This window comes from Artemia franciscana, chromosome 8, assembly GCF_032884065.1.
Source record: "Artemia franciscana chromosome 8, ASM3288406v1, whole genome shotgun sequence".
Taxonomy (NCBI): domain Eukaryota; kingdom Metazoa; phylum Arthropoda; class Branchiopoda; order Anostraca; family Artemiidae; genus Artemia; species Artemia franciscana.
The window spans coordinates 23,535,619-23,553,348 of NC_088870.1; the positions used below are offsets into that span (position 1 = coordinate 23,535,619).

A 17,730-nucleotide genomic window follows, 5' to 3' on the forward strand; every position below is an offset into this window, starting at 1 on the left:
AAATAAACAGTACCAATCAAGGCCGTAATTTGGGTAGGAGGTAGGGGTTTAAATTATTATTGCATAATAATTTTTTTCAAGTTTAGTTCTAGTTGAAAGAAAATCAAGAAAGCGTTAAATAAACACCATCTTTTTCAGTCGGTCATAAATCTTGCTACTGAAGTTTGTCAATTTTACGTTTTTCTAAGCGTGGAAAAGCTTTCTCTGCTTAAGCAATAAATTATCAAGGATGCGTTTCATTAAACTAAATTTCATTACTTAAACTGAAAAATTGACTTGCTTTCTCAATAGCAACGAATCGTTTCTCTTTATTGACAATAGGGGATACGTAAACGTGTCATAACTGTGGCTCAATAAATTTTGAAAATATAGACAATTACTGTTAGTGCTGTTGGGAAATTTGTTTTAAAATTGGATGCTATAAGAATATGTTTTAAGATAAACGTCATTGTCTAGATCAAGGCCATATCCAGGATTTTCCTTCGGTGAGGTGTAACATAAAATTTGTTTATATGCATTTTTGTTATGTTTTTATGCATCAGAAGAACATTTTTTTTGGGGGGGGGGGTCAAAACTTCTGAAAAAAGTGCGAATTAATAAGTTGTAAGGTAGAAGTGAGCCTGAAAAATATAAAATGTGACTTGGCGTTACGTGAGTGTCATTGATTTATACGTATATTGTAAAGCAAAATGTTTCTTTTTCTCTTTCTTTCAAGTAATTGGTGTTTTTTTTCTTTCTTTTTCTTTTTTTTAACTCCAGAATAAGATTTTAATGCCATTTGGGCTTGTGACAGTTAATTTTTTCAATAAATATATTATCTTGTTGCTAAAAATTTCCATATCCAAAGTTTATTTCTACCTGCATTTAAAACAGTGACCAACTGTGGAATTGGGGAATGAACTCAGCTTCATCCCTGTGGGGGGATGGGGGATAATGTCATCTTGCGTTATTCCATTAGAATTATTGAGTTAATTATAAAATATTATTATAATGAAAATAAAGATAATTTATTGAAATATATAAATATTACGAACATATTGCATAATATAAATAGTGTGTATATTTTAAATGTACATATTTTAAAATATACTAACGTATTGGAATAAATATACAATGATTAAATATGAATTTAAGCTGTTTTTAGGCCAAAGATTAAAGGAACCTTTTTTGCCGAAGGTGTCAACTAGGTATAAAGATATGCATTTTTTTAAATGCCAAAGGTCTGCTTACTAAGTAGTGCTGACTATTTTATATTCAAAAGAAAATAGTTAAAAACTGATAGTTATGTTTGTTAAAACCAAAGGATCGTTTTGAACTTTTTCTAAGTCCAATCATTGTCCACTGTCAGTGGTGCTACTGGTTTTTATTCCTATTAAGTGTAGGCTAAAATGTAAAAGTTTTCTTTCCTGTCAGTTTCGAATTTTATTCCTCTATATTTTTCACCTTATTTGAAGTGTAAATTCCATTATGTTTCTATGGCTTGCTTTTCCCTTTCCTGAAGCATGAATTGTTGCGATCGTTGCATATTACAGGAATGCCTACTGTAGGGCCTAAACCCTATCGAGCCAAAAGTATGGATGTCCTTGGAACTTCTCCCAAATCTCTTTCAGTGCATAAACGTCCAAAGCCAGCCACTCCGAGAACAGCTGAATCTCACAAGTCTGAGATTAAGACTTCTGGCAAGTCAACCGAGGTGCTTAAAGCTGAAAAAGTGGCAATCAAACAAGAGCCGAAAGCAGCCAAACCGGATATGAAAGTTAAACCATTTGTTAGTGATAAAGCAAAGACGGTTCAAGAGATGAAGCCTTCTTCTAAGGCCGGGCCGAAAACCAAGGTATGAAATTTAGGCCACTCAGTTGTTTCTTTTTTCAAATATGAGGCTTTTTAGTGGGATTATTAGAAGGGTTTCTTCGAAACATTAACTTTTTATCTTTTGAACTATCCATTGAAGTAAATAAATACTACAATTTGATGTAGACTACACTAATAAGTGGCTGTCATCGGTCATTATAACTTTTCTCGAAACATTGAGTGAAGATACTAGTAGAATAAGGAAGTTACAATGTACCTTGTGACAGCGCAGTGGATATGGCCGCGCTCCTAGATCAAAGTTGGAGCGGTTCAATCCCGCATGTCGCAAGGAAACACCTTTGTTAAATTCATATCTAATTTTTTCTTGTTTTTGAAATGTCTTTTTAAACAAATATCTTTATTTTTTTTTATGCTGTATTTATTTTTGCTTGCCTTATGTGGGATATGTGGAAATTTATTCGCCTAGATCGTACTTTATTCAATATGTTCTGGAAATTCTTCTTTAACTTCTTGTATTTTTCTAATAATCTTTTTCTTACGGAATCATCTTTTGTTGCAGTTGTTTTAGTAATAATCTCATTATAGCTTCAGGCAGCGTAATCGAACCGCGGTTTTCTTACATATCATGTTTTACATGGTAATTAAATAAAAAAAACAAGTTTTTTGAAATGAAAGTAAGGAGCGACATTAAAACTTAAAACGAACAGAAATTATTCCTTATATGAGGGGCTTTTCCTCCTCGACACCCCGCCCTTTACGCTAAAGTTTTTTATTGTTTTAAAAAGTAGAGTTGCGAGAAAGAGTCAAACTTTAGCGCAAGGAGCGGGGTGTCGAGGAGGAAAAGCCCCTTTCATATAAGGAGTAATTTCTGTTCGTTTTAGTTTTAATGTCGCTCCTTACTTTCATTTCAAAAAACTTGTTTTTTTTATTTAATATAACTTTAAAGTTGGAGATTCTTCACAGAAAACTCTCCAGTACAGCTTCTGCGCGCCTATCCCCTCACCACTGCCTTATCCGTTTTTTTTCATTTACTTTGTGTGTGTATTTGTTTTTCTCTTTGTGTTTTTTCTATATTTATTCTTACTCCACCATCTTTACTTTATGTATCGTGTGGGTGAAAAATAAAATAAATAAATAGTTGTGCTTTTGCGAAACTTGGAAATTTCGGAGTGTAATGGAACCCATTTTATGGTTATTTAATTATATAATAACATAATTTAGGCAAATATAAATACTGGGAAAAATAAAAAAAAATTAACATTTGTCGAGTCGCAGTCGACTCTAGTAAAGGTCAACTTGGATGTACTGTTCAACGACATCAGTTTTCACTTTGACCCGCATTTTCGATAACTATACACAAGTCGGAAGGCTAAACTTTTAATTTGTTGGTAGTAGTTCTCCTGTTTTTATCATGGTATGTTATGCAACGCATAATTGATAGATTATTCAAATAAATTGATAGATAGATTTATCACACGAAAGCCCTATTGGGTCATTCGCTATTTAGTTAGTCACAAAACTAATTTAGTGGGGAGTGGGTAGGTGCAGTTCAAAAAATTACTCCTTAACATAAATTAATGTTGTAAGTTGCCTTTTCACATTCCCATCATTGACGCCCAGAAACCGTACCCTAAACCGTCGGGCTCTTAAAGAAAAAAATAGAATTGAAAAAAACGGCCAAGAAAAGAAAAAAGAAAACACAATCTGAAGATGAAGATCTAGCAAGCAAGTTTAATTATTATAAGATAAATTTTTCCTGAAAACGAGGTATATCTTATAATTTTATGACGAAATGATTCGTAAACTGATTTTGCGAGCAGTTTCATGTCTGAATCTCTAAGAGATCAAGAGCAAAATCTTAGGCGCGAGAGCCACTAGACCAAGGGTGCCAATGTGACTCGAGGTGGGCACCATAATTGACAAGTTTATTTTAAAAAATATTAAAAAAGAAAAAAGAACGGAATAAGTGTGCCAGAAGTATCTTGGGGGAGGGTCACCTCTGACCCCATGGATCTGTTCCTGGCCTAAGTTTATTTTAACTCTTAATTTCTTCAACCAAATTAGCTATACAGTTACAATAAACAGGTGAGATAAATTTATTCACACGAAAGAGAAAAAAGAACGGAATAAGTGTGGAAGTGTCACGGGGGAGGGTGGCCCCCTCTGACCCAATGGATCTGTTCCTGGCCTAAATTTCTTTTAACTCTTAATTTCTTCAACCAAATTAGCTATATACTTAAAATAAATAAGTAGATAAATTTATTCACACGAAAGCCCTATTGGGCCATTTGCTATTTAATTAGTCACAAAACTAAAATTAAGCGTTTTTTAGGGTGGAGGGGTTTATTATTAGTCAAAACTTACTTTTCGATTTCTGGGTATTTTGAGATGTTTTAAGATTTTTTATTTTTATCTATTTTGAACTTTTAGCTACAAGGCTACTTTTCAATGTGTCTTGGCTGAAACCAATCTCTGATACACATTGCTTGTGCCCTGAGTTGTAAATATGCTTACATTTTTCTTATCAAATATAAATTGTAAAGACTCAACAACAACAAAAAACCACTGAAATAATATCTAAATATACTTGCAGAAAAAAGTACTTATAATTTAATCACTCTGAAATAAAGTATTTCGGTATTTTAATGCCCATATAAACAAACGGGGATTTTGTGAAAACCTAAACTAATCTCAACCCAAACTGGATACTTTTATAAACTCCAATTTATAAGAAAATAAAACCACTCTGCTAAGAACAGAAATCAACCCGAAGACAACGAATAAGTTGGCTTTGAGTCAAAATAGCGCTTCACCTCATCCACATTATTCCCAAACTTAGATGTTCAAAAACTAAAAAAAAAAACATATAAGTTATATTTGAAAAAATTCTATTGGAAAAAGTATTCAAATGCATTTTAAGCAATTTAAAAAATGTACCTTTGTACGGGCATCGAAACATTTTTACAGCACTGCTTGTACCCCAAATCTAACTACGTATTTGAATGCAATGATCGCAAATTATCTTTCCATCTTCTTAGCATTCTACCAAAGGATAAAATTGCGCCTACAATCCATATGAGTTGATCTAGGTTTTCCTTCTTGTTCGACGCTAAGAGCTCGAAATGGCATTTTTAGTTTTTACATCTTCAGAAAACACGAGTAGTTGATCATCCGGAAGCACAGTAGGCTACTATCACTACAATCAACCAGTTTTGACCAATAATAGTTTCAAGTTATCAGGTTGATGGGAAAAGGATTGAAACCCTCTTCTTACATCAACGATGAACAATGAAATATCGAATATTTTGCAAACGTCACAAATAAATAGACTGATGACCGTATTTCTCCAATTCAAAACTTGCTCCAATTCAAAACTTGCTGATATTTGTACAGCTAAAATATTTGAAAATACAGTCGTAAACAAAACAAAAATGAATTTTATTCTAAAAGAATCACAATACAATAGGAACAAAAAGTGGCAATGGTAGACAAAACTGAGACCCCTCCCCCACCCCTTACTCCTCTAGACGAAAAGAAGGATAAAAAATAAAAGTGTTGGATAGGGGAGTTCTGTTCGTTATATTGTTTTCTGAAGAAATTTCATTGAAAAAATGTAGAATAAACAACAAATTGACATGACTTTATTTAACCGAAGAGACACTGACACATTCATATCATGAAAAAAACATCACATGAAAGATAATAAAGTGGCGTTTGGGTGAACTGCATGTGAAATTAGTTCCCTTTTAGCTTCTTTTTTTCAGTTGGTGCTTGTTTATTGACCTTGGAATAGCACTTTCTAACTAAAGCTTTCAAGATTCTTTTCAATACGTAAAGAGATAAAGCAACGATAATCGATATAACACACCCCAGAAACGCAAGAACGTCAAACAAATTTCTTTTAAGCCTGCTTAAGTTTTTCGCCTCTGATTGCAAGTGAGGTGCACCTCTGTGTCGAATGACATATTCAATCCAGTACACCGCCCTTTCTATTGGAGTTTCTTTCTGATCACGCATTATGGTACTGTAGTAATTGGCACGCTCTTTAAAACTGCAATGAAAAAACGAGCGTTATATTCAGATATTGAGCTATTAGACATTTGATTATTGAACCCCTAAATAAGTTTTTAACCTTATGTTCTTATCAGCTATGTAGTACATGTTCTACTCAGCTATGTAGTTATCGACATCATTTGTTGTTTTTTTGGAGGGGGACAAGGTAAGAAGCCTGCTTTCCAATAAATAAAACAAAGTGGTTTTCACAATGCGCTTAATTGCTAACATGAGTCTACATTTATTGGGACCTTTTACGATGAAACCTACATTATAATCGGTTATACAATAATTTTTTTTATTGTATTGCCTAATTCCTCACAATATGAGGATACACCGGTGAAAATGTAGTTTAAGTATAGTATTTCGTAGAATTTAGGGTTTGCTAAGCTTGTCAGAAAACGTAATTTTCAAACCTCGTCTTCGACACATTCTGATTCTCGCTGTCACATATCTCTTAACCACACAATTCTTTTTTCTTCACTTTCACTTTAATTTGTTTTAATCCTCGTTATTGTAAGTCTTCTAGCCGCATTTTGCTTTCTTCTCCCTTTTGGATTTTCATTGCTTCAGACAATTTGTCAATGCCCTTTGGTTTAACTGCCCGTATTGGTTTATTCTCACACAATGGTCCAGATTGCTGATTTGTTGACTGTTCAAGTGGTTGGACCAAAACTTCTTTCTTTTCAACGAATTATAATTTGTAACAATTGTAAATTTGCGTTTTTGGGATTTTCTTCTAGTTATATTTTTCACGTTTATATTTTTCATACGCATAAACCTAAAATATATATGTGACTCGTTTAAGGAGATAAAATTTTCGAAACGAGTTCGATTTACTGACCTTAAGCTTCAAACTTCCAGTTTTTCTTTTTGAGGTTTTTGAATTGTTGTAACGAACTATTAAAATATAATAATGTGAAATAAATTACATTTAAAATAAAATATTTAAAATAAATAAAATAAATTTTATTGTAAAATAAAATTGCTTTTTGCTCTATAAGCCTTATAAAGTAAACTTCTCCGTGCATGAACATTTTCAGTTTGTCTCATTTTTTACATAATTGTGAACACAAACTTGCGGTTAACACAGGAAAAAGCCTATGCTTTTTTCTTAGTTGGAATAACAGCAGACGAATCATTGGAAAATTAATTTACCGAGATTAAGACTCTTTACAAATTTTCTCAAACTCGTGACCTATCAAAATAGTTTTCTTAGGCCAGAAAAAGATCTAGGTTGTTCATTTTCACCATATATATAGTACAGATAGTGTGGCTCTGCAACCGGGCCCCCACCTGGCTACGTGGCACGGTTCTTTGTATGAATTCTCATGGACGCTTGTCTTCTAACCGCAGACAACTGTGTCCTCTTCTTTCTAACATTGTGTCACCATAGGTTCGATACAACCACCATAAAAAAAAATGCGAATTCTTCCTTAATCTGTGACCTGGTTAGATCGTTCTTGTGGTCAGAAATGTCAATGTGCCGGTTTTAAGAAGAAATAGCAACGTAACCGATTTTGAGGCCGCGCCTTGGAGCGGCTGCGTAGCAGACTTGAATATATTGATTTTCACTGTCACTTGTCTTCTAATCTTAGACAGTGTGAGCCTCTTCTTGACATCTTGGCGCCACGATAGGTTCGATACAACCACCGTTTTTGTACCGATTGGGAAATGTACAAAAATGTGGAATTTTGTATTTTTTGCCAGAAGACAAATCACGGGTGCGTGTTTATTTTATTTTTTTTTTCTTTTTCTCAGGGGTCATCGTATCGACCAAGTGGTCCTAGAATGTCGCAAGAGGGCTCATTCTAACGGAAATGAAAAGTTTTAGTGCCCTTTTTAGTGACCCAAAAAATTCGAGGGCATCTAGGCCCCCTCCTACGCTCATTTTTTTCCCAGAGTCAACGGATCAAAATTTTGAGATAGCCACTTTGTTCAACATAGTCGAAAACCATAATAACTATGTATTTGGGGATGATTTACTCCCCCACAATCCCTGGGGGTGGGGCTGCAAGTCACAAACTTTGACCGGTGTTTACATATAGTAATGGTTATTGGGAAGTGTACAGACGTTTTCAGGGGGATTTTATTTTGTTTGGGGAGTGGGGCTGAGGGGAGGGGGCTATGTTGGAGGATCTTTCCTTGGAGGAATCTGTCATGGGGAAAGAAAAATTCAAGGAAAAGGGCGCATGATTTTCTAGCATCACTATAAGAAAACAATGAAAAATAAACATCAAAACGTTTTTTCAAATGAAAGGAAGGAGTAGCATTGAAACTTAAAACGAACAGAGATTATTACTCATATGAGGGGTTCTAAAAATACTTTAGCATAAAGAGCGAGGTATTTAGGAGGAGATAAATACGTCGCTCTTTATGCTAAAGTATTTTTAGTAATTTCAACTATTTATTCTACGGCCTTTCTGATTCAGGGGCCATTCTTAAAGAATTGGGACAAAACTTAAGATTTAATGTAAAGAGCGAGGTATTAACGAGGATACAAATCCCCTTGTATACATAATAAAAATACAAGATTATGAAAGTTTGTTACGTAAGTTGCTAATTTATAAGTTACGTATATTTTTTACTAATAAAAACGTTCGTTAAAAATTAAAAGTTCTAGTTGCCTTTTTAAGCAACCGAAAAATTGGAGGGCAACTAGGCCTCCTTCTCCACCCCTTATTTCTCAAAATCGTCTGATCAAAACTGAGAGAAAGCCATTTAGCCAAAAAAAGAATTAATATACAAATTTCATTTTAATAATTTATGTGCGGAGAACCAAAACCAAACATGCATTAATTCAAATACGTTCAGAAATTAAATAAAAAAAAACTATTTTTTTAGCTGAAAGTAAGGAGCGACATTAAAACTTAAAACGAACAGAAATTACTCCGTATATAAAATGGGTTGTCCCCTCCGCAATCCCTCGCTCTTTACGCTAAAGTCTGACTCTTTGCCACAATTCTACTTTTTAAAACAATTAAAAGCTTTAGCGTAAAGAGCGAGGGATTGCGGAGGAGACAACCCATTTTATATACGGAGTAATTTCTGTTCGTTTTAAATTTTAATGTCGCTCCTTACTTTCAGCTAAAAAAAAGTTTTTTTTTATTTAATTTGTTTAGGACTAAACTAGAAAGACACTGCTTACTTTTATGATAAAAAGACTGTACTTCTCTATTTGTTCCATGCATGGGGGTCATTGTGTTGAAAGAATACATCCCAAGGGGTTGTGGGCGGGGGGGGGGCTAAAATCTAAGATTACAGCCTCCCGTAATCGTTCAATATTTGGATTCTACATGAAAAGAAAATAAAGGATATTTTTTCTTAAGATCTTTGTCAAAAGTCATTTGGTTTGTTTCTCATAAAACGAGTAAATTCCTTTATCAGAAAGTTGAGGGTGCATCTTATTAGTTTCGTCCAAAACGCAATATGTATATATATATATATATATATATATATATATATATATATATATATATATATATATATATATATATATATATATGTATATATATATATATATATATATATATATATATATATATATATATATATATATATATATATATATATATATATTTGTTTATTTATTTATTTATTTATCTATTTGTTTATTTCGAAAATTAGGTTAAGTTAGCTTAGAAAATCATCGCTTAAGTCAAGTCACTTGCTACGCTCTTTTAAGATACATTCTATTTTGTTAGAATTCAATTTATAACTAAGGTATTCTCTTCTTCATATCTGAAGCGGAATCATGTTTGGTTTAAATAATAATAATACAATTTTAGTGAGTAAGTAGTAAATCACAAACTCTCACGCCTACTCGCTATGTCTTATAAGTTCTTGAAAAAAACTTTGAGAATGTGCTAAACCGAGATACAGTTGCAGGAAAAGATATAGATGAGAATGAAAAAGTTTGTGATACCTTGGATGTGAAGGAAGATTTGTTTAGTGAGGAAGAATTAGCGACAGTACTAAAAGGATTAAAAAATAATAAGGCCCCAGGTGCTGATAGTATGATTAATGAGTTTCTTAAATATGGTGGCTCTGAGGTTAGGAATAAGCTACTGAAGATTATGAACATAGATTATGTTCTATCCCCCTTTATATTGATCATTTTGATGGACTTCGTCTTAAGGAGCACAGGAAAGGCAATTGGAGGCCATGGAATCAAATGGAGAGGAAGAATGCTCCTGGACTTAGATTATGCTGATGATTTAAGCATATTAGATGAAAGTGTGAGCAAAATGAATGAATTTTTAGAGGTTTTACGAATTCAGGGTGCTAAAATAGGCTTGAAAATCAAACAGTTCGTGGTAACGAACTGTAGTAAGGAGCTATCCGGCTCAATAGTAACCAAAACTCTAAAAAATTGAATTTTGATATAAATAGCTACATCAAAAGAATTGCATTTTAATGCTGATTTTAAATATATAAGTTTCATCAAGTTTAGTCTTAGCCATCAAAAGTTACGAGCCTGAGAAAATTTGCCTTATTTAGGAAAATAGGGGGAAACACCCCCTAAAAGTCGTAGGATCTTAACGAAAATGACACCATCAGATTCAGCGTATCAGAGAACCCTACTGTAGAAGTTTCAAGCTCCTATCTACAAAAATGTGGAATTTTGCATTTTTTGCCAGAAGACAAATCACGGGTGCGTGTTTATTTGTTTGTTTTTTTTGTTTTTCCCCAGGGGTCATCGTATCGACCAAGTGGTCCTAGAATGTCGAAAAAGGGCTCATTCTAACGTAAATGAAAAGTTCTAGTGCCCTTTTTAAGTGACCGAAAAAATTGGAGGGCATCTAGGCCCCCTCCCAAGCTAATTTGTTTCCCAAAGTCAACAGATCAAAATTTTGAGATAGCCATTTTGTTTGGCATAGTCGAAAATCTTAATAACTATGTTTTTGGGGATGACTTACTCCCCCACACTCCCTGGGGGAGGGGTTGCAAGTTACAAACTTCAACCAGTGTTTACATATAATAATGGTTATTGGGAAGTGTACAGACGTTTTCAGGGGGATTTTTTTGGTTTTGGGGGTAGGGTTGAGGGAGGGGGCTATGTGGGAGGATCTTTCCTTGGAGAAATATGCCATGGGGGAAAAAATTCAATGAAAAGGGCGCAGGATTTTCTAGCATTACTATAAAAAAAAACAATGAAAAAATAAACATGAAAACGTTTTTTCAAATGAAAGTAAGGAATAGCATTGAAATTTAAAACAAACAGAGATTATTACGCATATGTAGGGTTCTAAAAATACTTTAGCATAAAGAGCGAGGTATTTAGGATGAGATAAATACCTCGCTCTTTATGCTAAAATATTTTTAGTGCTTTCAACTATTTATTCTACGGCCTATTTGATTCAGGGGTCATTCTTAAAGAATTGGAACAAAACTTACGATTTAGTGTAAAGAGCGAGGTATTAACGAGGTTTTGCAACTATGTCATTTCTCCAATACTTAAGGTTGATGTACTCTGCAGAAGCTCTTCAGAAGAAAACCTAAAAGTCTATCAGTTACAAAATTAAGCTTTCTTTCACTAAAAAATTTTGAAAGTAGGTATGCTCTTAAACAATTTTGGGATTTCATAAACCACTAATAATCTGGAAATTATGGTGGTAGATGAGGCTTTTCCAAGGGTAGCCTGAGAAGAAACGAAAATGAAGGGCTCTGAAAAAATAAGAAAGATAACAAGCCCAAGTAATGACATAGAATCATTTGTTGTTTTCTGAGCATCCAACGTCCTTGGTTGCATCTATATATTATAAACGTCTTTTTAAAAGGATAATAATTTTAAAATCATAAGCAGTACATTTTTATACAATCTTGTCATTTGAAGTCATAATTTTCAATAAAGTCGAATTCTATGGAAACGAGAAAAAAAAATTGATTTGCTTTTAAACCAGTTAAAGGCATCAAGGACATCAAACCAAAGACTTGTTTGTCTATTGGACCCCTCTTAATCTTATTCATACTTAAAAACCACGAATTTTTTTTTTTCATTTTGAGGTTTTTAGGGTGATAGCTTATTTTTGTGTTGCTGCAATCATATCAAAATTGTATATTTTAATTTTACAACGTTTTTTGTTTGGAAAAATTCAAGCATTAATAACCTGTTGATTTGCAATGACTGCTGCATCTTCATTGAAAGACTGCATCTTCTTAAGCCTTGTGAAGCCAAATGTTTTGCTTATTTTTCGTTGATATTTCACCCAGATTTTATCTTAATTGGGTTCTCGGTACTGTCAAAACTGCACAATCGCATATGAGGATCTTTTATTAAAAACTGAATTCCAGGTTTGTCCTGATTTTCAAAGATGTGTATGGTTGTCTAAGTTTCTATTTAACCATTCACACAATCAGATATAATTTTCACTGGCCTTGGTGTTTGAATGAAGCAATAGCCAGTAAAACATATAAACTTTACTTGTTCTAGCTAATATTCATTCAATTTTTTAAATAAAATCTATTGATCTTACTTATTTGGAAGGTTTAGCACAATGGAACTAATTTCATTGACTATTGTCAAATTTCCAATGACCATTTTAAACAATAAACTGTACTTATGTGTGTAAATTTACTGGTCGATTGATTAGAGTCTTAAAGAGGGAAGTAGACAATATATCCTAGCAAAGGGGGACAAAAGCGAATTTTACAGCATACCAAATAATTTTGGTAGTGGGTGCTTTGGATCAACCCTTTTCCCGTCACCTTTGCGTTGGTATGTTCATAAACAATTATGGTCACAATAGATTTATATGTTCATAATAGTTCATAAATAGAGCAGCAGCCCCCCCCCCCCCTAAAAAAATAAATAAACAGTACCAATCAAGGCCGTAATTTGGGTAGGAGGTAGCTTTCTCTGCTTAAGCAATAAATTATCAAGGATGCATTTCATTAAACTAAATTTCATTACTTGAACTGAAAAATTGACTTGCTTTCTCAATAGCAACGAATCGTTTCTCTTTATTGACAATAGGGGATACGTAAACGTGTCATAACTGTGGCTTCTCTTTCTTTCTTCTCTTTCTTTTTCTCTTTCTTTCAAGTAATTGGTGTTTTTTTCTTTCTTTTTCTTTTTTTTAACTCCAGAATAAGATTTTAATACCATTTGGGCTTGTGACAGTTAATTTTTTCAATAAATATATTATCTTGTTGCTAAAAATTTCCATATCCAAAGTTTATTTCTACCTGCATTTAAAACAGTGACCAACTGTGGAATTGGGGAATGAACTCAGCTTCATCCCTGTGGGGGGATGGGGGATAATGTCATCTTGCGTTATTCCATTAGAATTATTGAGTTAATTATAAAATATTATTATAATGAAAATAAAGATAATTTATTGAAATATATAAATATTACGAACATATTGCATAATATAAATAGTGTGTACATTTTAAATGTACATATTTTAAAATATACTAACGTATTGGAATAAATATACAATGATTAAATATGAATTTAAGCTGTTTTTAGGCCAAAGATTAAAGAAACCTTTTTTGCCGAAGGTGTCAACTAGGTATAAAGATATGCATTTTTTTAAATGCCAAAGGTCTGCTTACTAAGTAGTGCTGACTATTTTATATTCAAAAGAAAATAGTTAAAAACTGATAGTTATGTTTGTTAAAACCAAAGGATCGTTTTGAACTTTTTCTAAGTCCAATCATTGTCCACTGTCAGTGGTGCTACTGGTTTTTATTCCTATTAAGTGTAGGCTAAAATGTAAAAGTTTTCTTTCCTGTCAGTTTCGAATTTTATTCCTCTATATTTTTCACCTTATTTGAAGTGTAAATTCCATTATGTTTCTATGGCTTGCTTTTCCCTTTCCTGAAGCATGAATTGTTGCGAATGCGTTACAGGAATGCCTACTGTAGGGCCTAAACCCTATCGAGCCAAAAGTATGGATGTCCTTGGAACTTCTCCCAAATCTCTTTCAGTGCATAAACGTCCAAAGCCAGCCACTCCGAGAACAGCTGAATCTCACAAGTCTGAGATTAAGACTTCTGGCAAGTCAACCGAGGTGCTTAAAGCTGAAAAAGTGGCAATCAAACAAGAGCCGAAAGCAGCCAAACCGGATATGAAAGTTAAACCATTTGTTAGTGATAAAGCAAAGACGGTTCAAGAGATGAAGCCTTCTTCTAAGGCCGGGCCGAAAACCAAGGTATGAAATTTAGGCCACTCAGTTGTTTCTTTTTTCAAATATGAGGCTTTTTAGTGGGATTATTAGAAGGGTTTCTTCGAAACATTAACTTTTTATCTTTTGAACTATCCATTGAAGTAAATAAATACTACAATTTGATGTAGACTACACTAATAAGTGGCTGTCATCGGTCATTATAACTTTTCTCGAAACATTGAGTGAAGATACTAGTAGAATAAGGAAGTTACAATGTACCTTGTGACAGCGCAGTGGATATGGCCGCGCTTCTGGATCAAAGTTGCAGCGGTTCAATCCGGCATGTCGCAAGGAAACTTCTTTATTGTTAAATTCATATCTAATTTTTTCTTGTTTTTGAAATGTCTTTTTAAAGAAATATCTTTATTTTTTCTGTGTTTTTTATGCTGTATTTATTTTTGCTTGCCTTATGTGGGATATGTGGAAATTTATTCGCCTAGATCGTACTTTATTCAATATGTTCTGGAAATTCTTCTTTAACTTCTTGTATTTTTCTAATAATCTTTTTCTTACGGAATCATCTTTTGTTGCAGTTGTTTTAGTAATAATCTCATTATAGCTTCAGGCAGCGTAATCGAACCGCGGTTTTCTTACATGTCATGTTTTACATGGTAATTAAATAAAAAAAACAAGTTTTTTGAAATGAAAGTAAGGAGCGACATTAAAACTTAAAACGAACAGAAATTATTCCTTATATGAGGGGCTTTTCCTCCTCGACACCCCGCCCTTTACGCTAAAGTTTTTATTGTTTTAAAAAGTAGAGTTGCGAGAAAGAGTCAAACTTTAGCGCAAGGAGCGGGGTGTCGAGGAGGAAAAGCCCCTTTCATATAAGGAGTAATTTCTGTTCGTTTTAAGTTTTAATGTCGCTCCTTACTTTCATTTCAAAAAACTTGTTTTTTTTATTTAATATAACTTTAAAGTTGGAGATTCTTCACAGAAAACTCTCCAGTACAGCTACTACGCGCCTATCCCCTCACCACTGCCTTATCCGTTTTTTTTCATTGACTTTGTGGGTGTATTTGTTTTTCTCTTTGTGTTTTTTCTATATTTATTCTTGCTCCACCATCTTTACTTTATGTATCGTGTGGGTGAAAAATAAAATAAATAAATAGTTGTGCTTTTGCGAAACTTGGAAATTTCGGAGTGTAATGGAACCCATTTTATGGTTATTTAATTATATAATAACATAATTTAGGCAAATATAAATACTGGGAAAAATAAAAAAAAATTAACATTTGTCGAGTCGCAGTCGACTCTAGTAAAGGTCAACTTGGATGTACTGTTCAACGACATCAGTTTTCACTTTGACCCGCATTTTCGATAACTATACACAAGTCGGAAGGCTAAACTTTTAATTTGTTGGTAGTAGTTCTCCTGTTTTTATCATGGTATGTTATGCGTTGCATTTTCCCGTGTTAAAAGACAACGTAGCTTAGAACTTCTGCAACCACCTTAAAATGAATGACGAACATATAATGAAGTGTGGAAGGAAGCCCTGACAGCTGCCAACAAAACGTTTTATTGTTAGAATCATGTTTCCTTTTTTTTAATTCATTAAACGATTAATAATTATGTACATATGTGTTTATAGATTTCCCCTCAAAATTGGTTACATCAATGACATTTCAGGTCACAAGAACGGTCCAATTAGGTCACAACTTTAGGAATTTTTTTTTTCCCAGGGTTGTTTTATCGAACCTTTGGTGACACCATGACATCAAAAGAGGCTGCGGTTAGATGACAAGTGACAATGAGAATCCATACATAGAAGCATGCCATGTGCATCAAAACGTAAAGAAATATGCAGCTAACAGAAACACCACTGCGAGAACAAGGAAATATGCGGTTAAAATATAAGCAGCAGTGTGAATTACAAGCAATCACGATAAAGCGATTGTCAGAACGTGTAAAAAATGGAGTGGAAAACAAAGAATTGGGCTATTAGAAGACAAGTGGCAGCAAAATTAAGAATGAGTCAAAATTTAAAGTGAAGGACAAAAGAAATATTACGATATAAGAACAACGCCATCACAATCTTCGACGCCAAGAAAATGTAGCATGAACCCAGTACATACCTACAAAGATGTCATAAACAACGCAGCTCTTTATTACACGTCATCGGGAACCCTCAAGGTTCTATATGTTCCCTGGGGAGCTCTCTATTTTCCCTAGGAAAGAGTAGCAAACAAATAAGACTCATTTGGAGGTAATTACTTACAACGAGAATCAATATATAATCTTACATTATCTTAGTTCTAAGTTCCGAACATCTAAAGCCACTTTTAAACTGCAAAAATATTTATGTTGTCTCATCAAAAATTATAATTTTTTGATTGAAACTAGAGAAATATCTGAAATTTTAAAAGAAGTTTAATTTTCTTTTAGGTTAAATCTACTAATAGCATAAAAAGAAAGATACGGTAGAATAAAAGCCAGTAAGCTTACAGTTTTCAAAGCAACTAGTCATATAATGCTAGTAGGAAGACCCAAAAAACGAAAATTTAGGAATAATACCTTGGATTATAAACTACCGATTGTATAGCATCAAATATTTTTTCTTCAGAGATATCTCCCCACTCGAGTGATAAGGCATAGCCATCCTTTACACATTTGGCAACATTTACATCTTGGTCTGAGCCAAGGGGCAAACCAATAAGTGGCACGCCATGATAAACTGCTTCTTGAATGCTAAGTAGTCCACCATGAGAAAGGAAAGCTTTAATATTCGGATGACCTAAAAACGAAGATGAATTTTATTAAACTGTACGAACAGATACAAGCTTATTTCAGCGTGTAAGAGAAGGTCAAGTCATATATTATCCATAAGTTAGATAGTAAAGTGAAATATAAGTTAGACGATCGAACTTCTATCTACAAACAAACTAAGGATAGAAACAGCGGAAAATTGAGCGCAGTAGCAGAGAAAAAGAAATGAGTAAAGTGAGAAGAAGATAAATAGCGGTGTTTTACTAGCCCTCGCTCCTTGTTTTCTTAAGCGAAAATAGCTTATTTAAGGCTATTTTATATATATCTCAGGTAAGGCTATTTATATATTAGTGGCTATTCATCCACTATTTAAGATTTATCAAACAGCTTATGGTAACCAGCTGTAAGTAAAGAGCGATGCAACTCAATAATAACCGAAAATATAAGAAGCATAGTCTTGGTAAAAATAAATACATCATAAGAATCAAGTTTTGATGCTTATTCAAAATACGTAAAATTCGTCAAATTAATGGTATCCATCAAAATTTACGAGCCTAGGAAATTTGCGAAATATTTGATAAGGGGGAAACACCCCAAAGCATTAAGTTATCTTAATGAAAATCAACCCATCAGATTCAGCATACCTGAGAATCCTACTATAGAAGTTTTAAGCTCCTACGCAGGAAAGTGTGCTTTTTTGCATTTTTTACCAGAAGAAAGATCACAGATGCATGTTTTTTTTCAGAGGTGATGTTAATGTACCAGTGATCTTCGAAGTTCAGGAGAGTAGTTTTCCCCCTCCCACGCTCATTTCCCCCTCCCCCAAAGTCACTCGATTAAAATTTTAAGCAAGCCATTTTGTTCAGCATAGTCGAAAAACCTAATAACTATGTCTTTGAGGATGACCAAATTCATCATCAAAATTCATCATAAATTCAAAGTCCAAAGGGACTTTGCCCATTGTTTACATATAGTATTGGTTATA

General features: G+C 33.5%; 2 protein-coding genes across 7 annotated transcripts in view; one reads left to right on the top strand and one right to left on the bottom strand.

Moving 5' to 3' along the window:
• The window catches only part of LOC136030164 (uncharacterized), a 45,096-nt gene extending 28,536 nt beyond the window's left edge, over positions 1–16,560 (top strand). The window contains exons 2-4 of one of the 4 annotated variants that reach the window (XR_010618202.1): positions 1,533–1,834; positions 13,801–14,024; positions 15,722–16,560. Coding sequence is in view for 3 of the 4 variants with exons in the window: in XM_065708894.1 (XP_065564966.1) it covers positions 1,535–1,834; positions 13,801–13,944 (444 nt within the window). In the remaining variant the exon portion in view is untranslated. Of the gene's footprint in view, positions 1–1,532; positions 1,835–13,722; positions 14,213–15,721 lie in introns of those variants that run through there. The other 3 variants (XM_065708896.1, XM_065708895.1, XM_065708894.1) reach the window with 3 other exon arrangements.
• Positions 1–17,730, bottom strand: part of LOC136030162 (UDP-glycosyltransferase UGT5-like) — a 53,069-nt gene that overhangs the window by 16,424 nt on the left and 18,915 nt on the right. The window contains exons 3-5 of one of the 3 annotated variants that reach the window (XM_065708891.1): positions 16,554–16,773; positions 11,263–11,363; positions 5,734–5,863 (exon numbers count right to left, since the gene is read on the bottom strand). In XM_065708891.1, coding sequence (XP_065564963.1) covers positions 11,303–11,363; positions 16,554–16,773 — 281 coding nt within the window. In that variant the 3' untranslated portion in view covers positions 5,734–5,863; positions 11,263–11,302. Of the gene's footprint in view, positions 1–5,229; positions 5,864–11,262; positions 11,364–16,553; positions 16,774–17,730 lie in introns of those variants that run through there. The other 2 variants (XM_065708889.1, XM_065708890.1) reach the window with 2 other exon arrangements.